At 42.7% G+C, this 14,169-nt stretch overlaps 1 protein-coding gene across 1 annotated transcript in view; it reads left to right on the top strand.

The window, feature by feature from the left end:
* Window positions 1–1,695: 1,695 nt before the first annotated feature.
* Window positions 1,696–14,169, top strand: part of LOC149449763 (alpha-2-macroglobulin-like) — a 126,319-nt gene continuing 113,845 nt past the window's right edge. The window contains exons 1-2 of the mRNA XM_089692751.1: window positions 1,696–1,828; window positions 12,200–12,383. Of these exons, the coding sequence (XP_089548877.1) occupies window positions 1,761–1,828; window positions 12,200–12,383 (252 nt within the window). The 5' untranslated portion in view covers window positions 1,696–1,760. The remainder of the gene's footprint in view (window positions 1,829–12,199; window positions 12,384–14,169) is intronic.

Here is a 14,169-nt window from a genome sequence, read left to right as displayed (position 1 = left end):
CCTGGAAACCACAGGAGGAGGGGGGTGCCAGAAATGAGGGGGGCACCACTCTGCTGGCTCCATGGGGGGCACCACGCTGCTGGCTCCATGACAATGATCAGCAGCTGTGGAGCTGCCACATGACTTCACTTTCAGCTAGTAGCCAGCTGAACAAAAAACACAGACATGTACGTCCAAAGAGCTGAACTGGTTACACAGATATAACAAAATAAATTAAGCCCCTGGTCACATCAAAACCAATTTCAAAATCGGGTGACCTGCCAATTTAAGTTGCGATTTGCATTTGACACAGATGTCTATGCAAATCACAACAAAAGTAGTGCATGCGGCTCTGACCAAGCCGGACCTTCTCTTGTGCTCTCCACATCACCACAGTGGCCAAGTCAAAGGCTTCCCAGAATTGAATGACCCCCTAAATTAGAGTGGTCAAAAGCACGTGTTGTAATGGAAAACCCACTGTTGGGCACTGTTGGTACTGCAATGATAACCAGGGAACTGATAATTAGTGCCCTAATTATCAGTGTAGATGTCCCCTTTCACAGTCGCCAGTTATTGGTAGTATGTTTCTCATGCTGGGACAGCGTAAGGAAAGCTGGACACACCTGATCACATGGTAAAGGGCTGTGATTGGCCCTTTACCATGACTTGTGACTAGCTGTGTGATAAGCGATCACAGAAAGCCCTGGGTGCGCGCCGCAACGGACTTGGGTGGTGCGGTTCTGGGAGGGCATCAATGTTTAGGTGAACACCTTCCCAGAACTGGATGACCGCACTGTAGCCATCACTATAGGCTATAGTGCAGTCAGCAAGTGGTTAAATCCTTATGGGCTCAGAGGCTCTGTGTTTTATTATTATGGAGCTAATGTCAGCAACAACAGATCCTCCAGCACACCCCAGCACCCCTTGCCATTACATACTTTCAGGCTAGGTTCACATCTCCTCATTCCTGCAGGCTGCATTTGAATGGACTCCGGTGCCCCGGGACACGCAGGGAAGAAGTCCCTGCGCTTCTTCAGAAAACACAGCTGGCAAGGGAACCTCAGTTTCTCAGTTGCAATTTCCAGTGCAGGCGGGTGCCATTAGAATTAATGGCACCCGCCCACGGGTCTGCAGTCCTCTGTGTGGGTGGTGCGGCTGCACAGATGTTTGTGCGGATCCGCAGCAACACCACCCGCAGAGTTGTGAACCAGGGGTATGTGCTAGAGGTGCCAAAACTGTGTTCCCCCGCATTCCTTCTGAAAGAAAACCCAGGTCCTCCCACCTTTTATTGAGTCTAATGCATACTCAATTCAAATTGAAAAAAGAGAGCTTTGGCTCAACTATACTTTTGTCATTTTCTATGCTCAATCCAAAGCAGAAACAAAGTTGTGGCTTTAGATATAAAGCTTTCTGTGATCAACACACAAAAAGAATTGCTGTTTCATTATACAAAAAAAAGTATGCAATACGGACACAGGTCAAAAACAGTGAACTTTATGCTACAATATTAAAAGCTCGACCATCCCGTGTGTTTAAGAACTGTGGGTAGATGCATGAATCATGAAAACACAATATCTAAAGTAAATATTTGCAAATCCCCCTAACCCTGCAACTCATCTGCTGTCTAGTTACTGCCTAAACCTTGTTTGATTTGAGGTCAGTGGCTAAGCTGTGAAGCCCATGTCCTGCAGGGTAGGAGGGGGGAATGTGGGGGCAGCAAAAATTACAAAGGCAGCAGCACACTGTGCAGACAGTCTAACTGAGTCCTGCAGCCCTGCACAATGGTGTCCTGGGTGCTGTGTGCGGGTCTAGTCCTCCTTCACATCTCCTGCTCAGTGGAAGCCAAACTGTAAGTAACTTCATTTTGCTTGTGTGATCCAAGAGTTGAATATTCCTCGGTGATATTTCATAGATTCTCAGCTGTTAAACCCTTAAAACTGTTTCACATTTTAAGTATTTGTGAAAAGTTTTGACCTTTTTACCATTTTAAGTTGCTTTTTAGAAGAGTAGTTGTTAGCTGGAATAAATTATAGCTGTGTATGGTTTTTTGTTTTTTTTTACCTTCAGCTGGGCAGAGAATATTAATTTCCTTCCTTGTGTATCAGAAAACTCAGTGATTAAGGGCATCTCCATGACAATGGAGTTTAAGGGCCTGTTTACTTCTCTGCCATTAACCGGCTCCCAGCCATCCTATAGCAGAACTACAGGGGTGCCCCTAGCGAAAGAAAGAAAGAGAAGAATAGCGCAGGGCAGACATGACTAGGTGAAGAGGGAGAAAAGACAGGAAAGGGTTAAGTTAAAGGGGAAGGGTTAAAAAAGATAGTAAGGTTAACTGATTGGTGTTAGTAGGTTTGGGTGGGATCATTCTGAATCTTGGAGGAGTGCTGGGGGGGTCGGACGAGCCAGTGCTGGTTAGCAGCTGAAGAGAGAAGTTCCCGCCCGCCCTCCCCTGGGGTGTTTGTTCTGTTTGGCTTGTTTAGTTTGGTGGCAGTTGTTGGTCTTGGTAGGTTGTTAATGGTTTGTGATGATAAGTGTATGGTTGGGACCCATCTGTGGTATGGTGTGCCCGGGTAAATTCCAGTTAACAGAGGTTTACCTGGAAGGTGGAGGTCTACCTGCGGAAGGTGTGTCCTTGTCTCCGAGTCGGTGCGTTGCAGCTGGAGGCCTAGTAGGAACATTAAGGTTAAGATTCCGCAGGGGGAGATCAATATTGTTTTGTGTGCCTGCCTAGACCAACAACTCATTCCGTAAGTTTATGGAGGTTTCTGTTTTAAGGAATGTTTTCTGTATATTTAACTTAAATTGTTAATAAAAGGCAGTGAAGGCCATTTTACTCCAACAAAGGGTGGTCTCCTTTTATTGGTGGGAGTGTTGGGAAATGGGTTTTTGTTTTGGAAGTTGGGTAAGTATGTTTTGGGGGTGTTAGCATTTGACAACACATCACTTCTACACTAGTCATGCAACACGGCAGCAGGGCTGCACAAAATCACACATATATATACAGTATATAATTTTTTTAATTATTTTTTTTAATAATACACTGTGACCAGAGTGACATTTTATCACAGTAACATTGTACTATGGTAAAATGTAAGTGATCAGTATATATATATATATATTTTAGACATTATTATTGCTTATAACAATGCATTTAATTACTATAAACAAACATTTTACTGAATTAAATCAATTCAGAATCAACAATGGGCCGGTATACAGATCAGTCATGGGCTGTGTCCATCGGTGACAGATGTCAAGGCGGCAATCCTGGAGGACGTCAAATGATGTCCACCTGGATCGACAAAAATATTAAAAAAACTATAGTTTGATGGCCAAGTGGGAACTGGTTAAAATGAGCAGCTTACCGCATGTTACCACAATGCACAAACTGCAGTGCAGAGCCATGCAATATGGATGGTACCCCAATTCACTATCATAGTTGCAGACAATGCACTTGCACTGTATAGCACATAATGACTATCAGTGATGAACTACTCACACCTGGATTAGTTTTGCCAAGGATTCAGCAAACTTGAGTGAAGTTCGAGTGCCAAATCTAAACTCCATGGAAGTCAACAGGAGACGAATGTTAAAGACCAGTTCTGATCATTTTCTAGGCTAATAGGCAAGGGATTATCAAACAAATGTTCTAAAGGGCTGGGTGCTGACCTGGGGGACATGTGCTAAAGCAAAAAAAAAAAAAATGTAAAGACTCTGTTTGGCAGGGAGTAGCAATGTTAGTAATGCTTAAGGTGAAACATTAAAAATGCAAAACTCGTATAGTGAATCCAAAGGTTTTTTTTTGTTAAATAACAAACATGTCTATACTTACCTGCTGTGTGCAGTGGTTTTGCACAGAGCAAACCGGACCCTCCTCTTCTCAGATCCCCCGTAGGCTCTCCTGGCCACTCCCTCCTGTCAGGTGCCCCCACAGCAAGCAGTTTGCTATGGGGCACCTGCTGCTCCATGTATCCATCCACACATGGAGATGCATCTTGGCCCCGCCCCCTCTCTCTTCTCATTGGCTCATTGTCTGTGATTGATAGCAGTGAGAGCCAATGGCTCCCGCTTCTGTCTCAGCCAATGAAAAGAGGGAGTCCTGGGATAGCCGACACTCCAGTGCACATTGCTGGGTCGAGAGGGGGATTAAGTGAGTATTAGGGGGGCTTGGGGGGATGCTGCACAGAAAAGGTTTTTTACCATAGAATGGATGAAGGTAAGAAACCTTGAGCCTTTAGAACCACTTTAAATAACACGTCTGGGGGATGACCTTACCCTGCCTGTGAACTTGCATATCTGTATGATATATACAACCTAATACAGCAAAACTGAGATTTACAAAGAGTGTTACAAATTGTGGTAAATCGTCAGCAAAATGATAGCTCCCAGACACTTTGTTCTGTTAGCAAACAAACACCCAGAATATCCATTCATCCATACCAGTTCCTTATCCTAGATGAGGGTCTACTATAGATGTCTTGCTATTTAAGTCCTGTGCAACTGTATAGAACAATTGTGCACCCAAAACTTAACACAAATTTACAGAAAAATAACCCGCGTAGTGGCAGTTTTATACAATATTGCATGTATACAATATAAACAATAAATGCAAACAAATAAGAATAATACAGCAAAACTACAATGGCATTTTATACATTAGTGGAATAAATTAACAGAAAAAAATAAAAGATTAAGAGGAGGCCCAGCATTTTTGTTCATCACAAGGGATCAAAAATGTAAATTAAAAAAAACTCCTGTGCAACCCAAAAAATTCCTTCACCTCTCCTAAATAAATGTGTTACTGCTGCTCACACTGTGTGTTCCCACATATACATCAAGTGAGATCAGTTAAAAATCAGTGTAAAGTATTGATTCCCATGTACATGATATGGCCATGTTGGACAGTGCAAAATCTTGTGCAGCTGTACATGGTAGCCAATCAGCTTCTAACTTCAGCTTGTTCAGTTAAGCTTTGACAAAAAAAAAATGGAAGCTGATTGGTTTCTATCCAGATTTTGCACTCTCCAGTTTTAGTAAATCAACCCCAATGTGTCTAATCTCCAATGTGTATCGCTACTTCATCACCAGCTTCAACATATACTGTGTGATCCCTTCCACCTTCAATCCAATGCTCTCACCTTACTGATTGACCTAAAGGTTTCAGGTCTAATTAGTGATGGGCCAAACATCTTCCTGTTTGGTTTGCGGTCAAACATTCGAAACTACTGAAAGTTCCACCACAAACTTCAAACAGGGACAATTCAACTAGCTACTAAAATACCACATGAGTTGTATTATTAAGTCATGCAGTATTTTAGTAGTGAACATTTTTTTTCATGTTTCAGCTGTCAGTGGGCTTCCCCACTCACAGGTGAATGTAAAAAAAAGTGTTGGCAGTGCACAGCAATTTAAAAAAAGAAAACAAATTGGGTCCCACCCAAAATGGTGTGGGGGTCCCCACCAAAATCCATACAAGACCCTTATCCGAACATGCATCCTGGTAGGGATGAGTGAGCAACCCCCCTCCTAAACCATACCAGGCCACATGCCCTCTACATGGGGGGGTGCTGCGGGGCAAGGAGGCTCTCCTTCCAAAGTACTTTGTCCCCATGTTGATGGGGACAAGAGCCTCTTCCCCACAACCATAGCCAGTGATTGTGTGGGTCTGTGGGCAGGGGGCTTATTGGAATCTGGAAGCCCCCTTTAACAAGGGGCTCCCAGATCCTGGCCCCTCCATGTGAATAAGTAGAGGGTACGTGGTACTGCTACCCATTCACAAAAAAAAAACCTGTAGTGTAAAAATAACAATAGACAGTCTTTGACAAGTCAAATCACGGTGCCCGCCACCACTGTTGACCCGGAAAAAAAAAATGCTCCGCTCTCGACGCTGGCTCCCGCCGTCTGACAGCTGCACCAGGATGACAGTTCTTAGATAATGTGGCGATGTCACAAGGGGGTGGTGTGACATCATGGGCTCCTTCCTACACATTGCGCTACTATACCACGTGACCTTGTCAGGGGATGGAGCACCGCAACTTTTATATCTGGAGACTGTTTACTTTGTCATTGCAACCTGATGCTCAGTTGAACAATATTGCAGTTGTCCTTTTATTGTAGCCAACACCTTTCTGTATTATGTACACTGCTGTCTAGTGTACTAAAAACTCCAGGCAATTTAAAACAAAATAACTCCCAATCAACATTCCCATTATCCTCACAATCATTATTACAATATAACCACTATTTTTATGCGGGGTTCTCCTTAAAATCCATACCACACACAAAGGACCTGGTTGGGCTTGTGGGAAACCCCCATGCTATTTTTTTGTTGGTTTTAAGTTATCTCTTTTGTGTACATTATACTGTCAGCAGAGAATCCCTGGCTGACAGCAGAGATGAATGGTTGTTAGAATACTGGCGAGTGGCAGTTCCTTAATAACCAGCTATTCACTTCATACATTTGTCAAATGGCTCATGGCTTGACTACAACTTATTTAATAAAAGTATTTATTAATCTTTTTTAGTGAAATTACTTTCAGTTTATGTGGCATTTACCATGTATTTCTTATTATTACCTCATACATTGATAGTGAATTGAGATTTAAAATATAGCATGTGATATTCATTAGTGACTTGAGCCTTTAGAATCGGATCTTTGCTTCATCTCAGAGTGAAGGTCCATGGCAAGTGTTCTGATCTGGTCACACATACGATTATTTTGAGAAAAAAAATCTTGTCTGACATGACATCCTATTAATGAAATTATGATCCTGAAAAACTTACATGCCTAGCCTAAGAGCCTTATGGCAGAAGAGGTTTCCAGAGGGTAATTACAAACAATCCCAAACAAGGCAGCATTAGTACCAGAAACAAACCATTTCCCAGTCGCTTTTGCCTTCCTCCCAGCTTTCTGATGAGTGAAAGTAAGACGCCTTTTAGAATAAAACATATCTAGACCTCAAAACAAAACTTTTATATATTTCAGCTTACTAGTCCTAAAATGAGGTTGAGTCATATTTTGATTTTTTATTAAATTCTAATTATCCTGTGAAATACATACCTCCTGTCCCTGGATGACTACACTCACTTGACGATGGATATGGGACATTTGTTTTCTATTTTTTATCAAAGGACTATATCTCTTGAGGAAGCTGTGGATGCCACCAAGTCTGGACTTTAAATATGTCTGCCATTGTGTATTTCTATTACATGGGGGGTTGATAAGATTAGAAGTTTTAATAAGAAATATAAAAAAACATTTTCAATCTGTTCAGCTCACCAGGGCCTGGTATAGACTGTAGGGGGGATCCACACACCTTTTTTAAAATTAAAGGATAAGTTCACCATTCATACCCATGTTACACCCATATTCAGGGTGTAACATGTAACATGTTATGAATAGACCAGCCCCCATCCCCCCCGCTTCCCCACTTTGACATCCTGTACAGACAAGCAGATATACTGACAGATCTGCAGGAGACCTGTATGGCACCCATGATTTGCTGATTGCTGGTGCAATGCTTTACAGGCTTCTGCAACAAAAAAAAAATAAATGCACATTTTTTTTAACTGCAAAAAGTGTGCATGTAATATTTTTTGTCAAAAGGTGAACTTATCCTTTAAGGAAGCAGCGGGTACTAACCACCTAAAAGCACTATTTTACCACTATTTTCAAATAATAATGAATCAGCAGCAATCCCGGAGGTAGCACATCCTGTATATCTTGAGAGTTAAAACATACTGAAACCCAAATACAAAAATGTAATATATTGCAGCCTACCATACCTTAAATGTGGTGGCTGCTTTAGTTTTCTGCTTTAAGGCTTTTTCCCCTTTTTCTTTACCTAGTGATCCAGCCAGTAACATGTGGTTAGATGCCTACATTATGTTATGTTATTACTGTCACTGGGGTTTGTTTGTGTAATTGCTGGCTGATGCATTAAAGGGTGAAATAGTTTTTGTGACATGTCTTCCCCTGTAAGTGCGCGTCACTTACCTTCTTATAGGCTATATATGCAGGGGAAGCTGGTGTTGTCCGATATGGGAGCAGTATAGTAAGGACCTATTTACTGTGTAAACTGTGTTACCTGCAGCACCACCCTTGAACTTGAATGGAGTTTATTTGTGTGGACTTTCCTAACTAAAGGTATGGGCTGCACCACTTGGGAAACAGTACAATCACAGCACAGCCAAATCAATGCACAGCCAAATGTAGTGTACAATACAGCCAATCGTAGCACACCAAATCAATGCACAGCCAAATGCAGTGTATAGCACAGCCAATCACAGCACAGCCAAATGCAGTGTACAGTACAACCAATCACAGCAGAGTCAAGTCAATACACAGCCAAATATGGTGTACAGTACAGCCAATTGCAGCACAGCCAGGGGCGGACTGACCATTCGAGCACTCGGGCACTGCCCAAGGGCCCGAGGTCAGTAGGGGGTCCCATGAAATGCCCCTGGTACCTTTTTTATAGGCTTTTTTGAGTGTGGGCAAGGACACAGGGGCTCCATGATCCCCTATTGCCCGGGGGCGCCATGAGTTGTCAGTCCGCCCCTGAGCACAGCCATATCAATACACAGCCAAATGCAGTGTACAGTACAGCCAAATCAATACACAACCAAATGTAGTGTACAGTACAGCCAATCACAGCACACCAAATCAATGCACAGCCAAATGCAGTGCATAGTACAGCCAATCGCAGCACACCAAATCAATGCACAGCCAAATGCAGTGCACAGTACAGCCAATCGCAGAACAGCCAACTGCAGTGTACAGTACAGCCAATCGCAGAACAGCCATATCAATACACAGCCAAATACAATGTACAGTACAGCCAATCACAGAACAGCCAAATGCAGTGTACAGTACAGCCGTTAGTGTGAAGGAACTATTCCATGACAATGTACTACCTCATTTGTATTCTGCACACTGATCCAGTAAACTGAGTTCTTGTAAAAAGAAGATGCTGCCTTGTGTCTGTAGCTCCCCAGTCCAAACCTGGGGGCTATTATGCAAATCTAGTGTTTGGCTTGGTTGTGGCTGGCTCAAACTGATTATAGTTTCTTATCTGGCTTTCCCCTAACCTTGGTTTGAGTTGTGCATTTCTCACTGTCTTCATTAGGTGTCTCTGGTACCACAGGCCATAGTATGAGATTGCACAACTAAACTGCGTTATGAATGTTTATATATCTTCCAGACAGCCCAGTAGGAGGTTCTATGGCCACTGGTGCATTCTGGGAGAAGGTGTATATATATATATATATATTTATATATATATATTTGGGGTGGGCCATGTGTTCACTCTCTTGCCTCAGTCTGAGGCCTGAGGAGCTGCTGCTGGAGAGAACTCTGTGTTGCCCCCAGAAGCCTGTCTGGGTGGAGAGTGAGTGGAGAGAAAGAGAAGCAGCCAGCTGATAGAGGAAGTGGTGGGGCCGGCTGGTGATGAAGAAGCTGGTAGTGTGGGGTAGCTTAATACTTCATGCACCTCACTTAGTGACAGGGTCTCAATATTGGAGCCCGCTGCCTTACAGAGCCCTCCTATGGATTAAGCCTGGAGGCCACGATGTGTGAAGCCTTGCAAAGTGAAGTATGGTGGATTCCTTCTGTTCCTATGGGCAGAATATAGTTAACAATGCAGTGTGTCAAGTCAAGACAAGCTGGTGGAGTTAACGTGGTTGTAAACCTCAGACATGAAAAGAATGGAGAAAGGGGAGGGGCCTCCAGCAGATTGATAGCCTCAGCTCTTTTCCTGTGAGCTGTATGGAGGGGGTTGTGTCTCTTCCCTCCAATCAGCTCTCAGAGCTCTCCTCACTGAGCTCTGCAGTGTGTAATTTCAGCTCTATGCCCCCTTTTTTCTGAACTCTCAGACAAACTTTACAATTTCAGCACTTTGAATGGATGTAGAGAAGAGAAGTCTGCAGATAGACAGGTAAAACCTATGTAAAAGGATTTGTTTAATCTTTGTGTGTCACCTGAAGCCAGTCACTTCACTGGGTATATGTAAGGGTTTATAACCACTTTAATTAAGCGCTTTGTGCTACTTTCTCACAAATGAGTTTGTAGTCCTGTGTCTGGGCAGCTTGGAATAGGTGGCGAGGAGAGGAGACACGGTCCTTCTGTGAGTGTGTAAGGCCTTGAAGATTAATGTGGCCTCTGATCTGAGTTTGGAACCAACCCACACTGAAGAGGAGTCAATGGTGAGTGATCATAGTTAGTAGCACTCCCGAGGTGCCCCTAGGAGGTGACCTGCTAACAAACACCTTTCCTGTCTTAGGGTGGCTCTTCTATCTATGGCGGAGCAACAAAGACACCCGTAGACAGCAGCACTCTCTACAGAGTGGTGTTAGATGGACTAGCAGATTTAGATGGACTTTACACATGTGACTAACAAATTAAAGCTGAATTTCAGCTAACACTTAAGGAGTTACAGAAAGAGTTGTTTTTCTTCTGGGTATCTGCAGGAATAAAAGCTGACCATTGTAAGCACCCCTGTCAGTGGTAACTGTTTTATCTCAACCCTTTAAGAGACACTGTCTGGATAGCTTGATCTGTTAAAGAAAGTTGAAAAATACCAGACAAACTAGCTGGATCATCAGGTGAAAAAAAGGAAAAAAAGAAAATTAATATAGCCACCACATGTAGGTATTGGTAAGTTGTAATATATTACTTATTTTAAGGGGGGGGTTAGATATGCTTTAACTATTTGTTACACTGAACATAAAAAATGCAAAAAAGTTCTGCTTTAAGATGTTTCAAAATCCCTAGTGTGAGAAGCTCTGAGGTCATTCAAGAAAAGTCCAAGCCAAGTTTACAGGACAAGGTCACACAGGAGTTTTTCATACCGGTGATCACATTGCACTGATACACAGCAGTAATGCGTAGGGAAGCCATGTCCTATGATAAATTTGACCTGCTTATGGGACCTACCCTCAGAGATTAGAAGGTTGGAGGTCAGTTTACATTGTACAGGTTATGCTGCAGCCATGTAAACCATGTACGTGCAGGGCTAAATCAGTCTTTGTTTTTTAAACACAGTTGGCTTGTGCAGAAAGGTCAGATAGGTGGAGGACTTGCAGGCCAAGAGATTTGGGGAGGAAAACAGTGATGTATGTGCTTCAAATTAAAGGACATTTAGGGCCTGTGTTAATGAGCATTTGTTAATTTCCTGCAACTTTTTTCCATTCCTATACAAGTCTACAGCAATGCAAAGAGCAAACAATCCACTCCAGGCGAGTGCCGAATCTGCATAACCCCTTCACAGACACGCAGGTACTGGCCCAATCCATGATCACAGATGCAATGGAAAAACAGAATAACACAATTTTAGGTGGCTAATTTTGATATTCTTTAAAAGTAAGGAAAGCTTCACTAGAGACTGCCCAAACAACCAAATGATCACTGACATGGTGGAAACTTGTGTTTACCCCTTACGCAGGTGGTCAGACACTATAGCTGGCTTCTGTGTTCTTAAACTATAGCAGCCCCCTTTCCCATAAGGCTAGCAGGCCTACTTATACCCGGTTGCCCCAAGGATTTATAGGCAATGATATAGTGTCTGGCTACCATGCTAGGGCAGGCGCAAACTGAGTACAGCAAACAGGTGCTTGCGGTTGGCAGACAGGCAGAGTAGTACAATGATAGTCCAGGTACAAGGCAGGCAAGGTTCAGAATAGTTAGGGTCAAATCTGTAGTCAAAAGACAGGCAGAGTTCAGAGTGTAGTCGAAATCCGATCTGAGGTCACCAATGAGGGATTCCAAACTAGCAGGCACAGGAAAAAAGAAGATAAACAGGGAGCTTGGAGCATAAGTTACAAACACAATATCACAAGCATGAGACTGCAGGCTTGGCTGGTTTAAATCATGTTTGGTCTCCACCCAGAGACTGGCCACATCAATTGCCTCGTAGGTGGAGAGACAGACAGGGAGAATGAATCACAACCAAAACCAGGATGCTGGAATGAGACCAGCATCTGTGATGGAGCAGGAGAAATACACACACTTGACATAACTATACCAAAATATATCATATCCAGGGGCATTTCTATCCCACGAAACGTAATTGCTCTTTCTTGAATTATTCAAACTAAAATCTGAATGATTTTGGGAAGCTACACAAACACATTTGGAAACTGGGAATGCTATACAGAAAAAATGTTGTGGAATTCTTTGCATATCTCCCTTTGTGGTTTCTAATATTCACTCTACTCTCCTCAGGCACTATGCGGTCATCTTTCCCTCCGAAATTCGCTCCCAACATTCTGAAAATATATGTATACACCTGGAGGGGGCTCAGGAGGATAGCAGAATACAGATCTCTTTAGAGATGGAAAGAAAGAATACAAACCTTGTAGAGAAGATCTTCAAACAGGACTCAGCATTCGTCTGTATTCCAATTCAGGTAACAAAGTCCACATCTATAACATGCTTAACACTCATCTCGGGGCAACAACCCCCCCCCCCCCACACCTTCTTCCACTCCACTCAGCAACTTTTAAATTAGGATGTAAAACTTCCTATTACCCAACTAAGTCTGCTGGCACATCTCCCTTATTGGCACCTGTTCCAGAAGAGAGACTAGTGATCCAGCTCAGCAGTCTTTGCCTGTGGCCAATTGGTTCCCTCATCCTGACATCGTCTCACCACTTCAGTTGTTGTCTGTGAGGATCCCTGCCAATGGACAGCCAATGGGAAGAGTCCACATCACCCAAACAGTGACGTGGGCTCCCGAAGAACCACCCCCCCGATCTGCAATCCAGAAGAGATAAAACTCAGGACCAACATGTTACATGAAAGCAGAATTATTTAAGCAAAATGGATTTTTAGATTAGGATTTTTTTTATAATATGGTGATTAGCTGGGGGGAGAATAGTCTATATATGACATACTGATTATAAGAGAGTAAAGATATAGGACAGATTGTGAGAGAAAAGAAAAAGGAAGAAGAAGCAGTGGGGGCTTAGGAGGTAGAGAGGAAGAGGGAAGGATGGTGAAGGGGGAGGTTTTAGAACTATGGAGAAGTTTGGGAAGGGATAGGAGCTGAATGGAAAGTGGTCTTCATTCACTACCCACCTGCACATTGGGTCTTTTCCTTTATCTTTTTAGGTATCCTAGCTTTGCCTAAAAGCATCTTGTATTTCTGAGTTTGCAAATTCCATTCATTAGTACATGATCCTAAGAAATTTATTTGTGCTTTCAAGTCTTCCATTTCTTTGATCTCATTGATTCTGTGCTGCCACATAGAGATAGGAGTATTTTCTTCCAGGTATTAGGGGGTAAGCTCACTCAAGCTGCATTAGCCACATGTATTATAATTGGTTTTTGGTACATTTATCTTGGCACGTAATTCAAATATAGAAAAAAGAAGACCGGTTCATCCAGCATTGTGTATTCAGTAACTTTCTGCTTTATGGTAATGACTTTTGTCCAGAAATTTATGATTTTTTTAATAGAAAGTAGAAAATGTGAAGCAGTTTCCTGTCTGTATGTCCACATAACCAGCACGTATCTGGACAGGTTGCATATTCTCCTCTATGCCAGAAATCAGGCAGAGAATGGGAATGCCAACATTGAGTTTTATTGAGCTATTTAGCAAGTATTTTATGTTGTCCTAACATTTTTCAGGTACTTTGTGGTGGAGGAGCTGCTTGTTCATACCCAAAAAGGCAGAAAGTAAAGTCTTGACACAGGACACTGATGTCTCTGAATACTGGCTATGTTATGGCTGTTTAAATGGATCACATCAATAATATACAGTGGTGCAAAAAAGTATTTAGTCAGCCACCAATTGTGCAAGTTCTCCCACTTAAAAAGATGAGAGAGGCCTGTAATTGGCATCATAGGTAGACCTCAACTATGAGAGACAAAATGAGAAAACAAATCCAGACAATCACATTGGCTGATTTGGAAAGAATTTATTTGCAAATTATGGTGGAAAATAAGTATTTGGTCACCTACAAACAAGCAAGATTTCTGGCTCTCACAGATCTGTACCTTCTTCTTTAAGAGGCTCCTCTGTCCTGCACTCATTACATGTATCAATGGCACCTGTTTGAACTTGTTATCAGTATAAAAGACACCTGTCCACAACCTCAAACAGTCACACTCCAAACTCCACTATGGTGAAGACCAAAGAGCTGTCGAAGGACACTAGAAACAAAATTGTAGACCTGCACCAGGCTGGGAAG

Source organism: Staurois parvus, unplaced genomic scaffold, assembly GCF_062004578.1.
Source record: "Staurois parvus isolate SC_StPar_1 unplaced genomic scaffold, SC_StPar_1.0 ptg000604l, whole genome shotgun sequence".
NCBI lineage: Eukaryota > Metazoa > Chordata > Amphibia > Anura > Ranidae > Staurois > Staurois parvus.
Note: the sequence above shows the minus strand (reverse complement) of the source record. Positions and strands in the feature narration are given on the sequence as shown.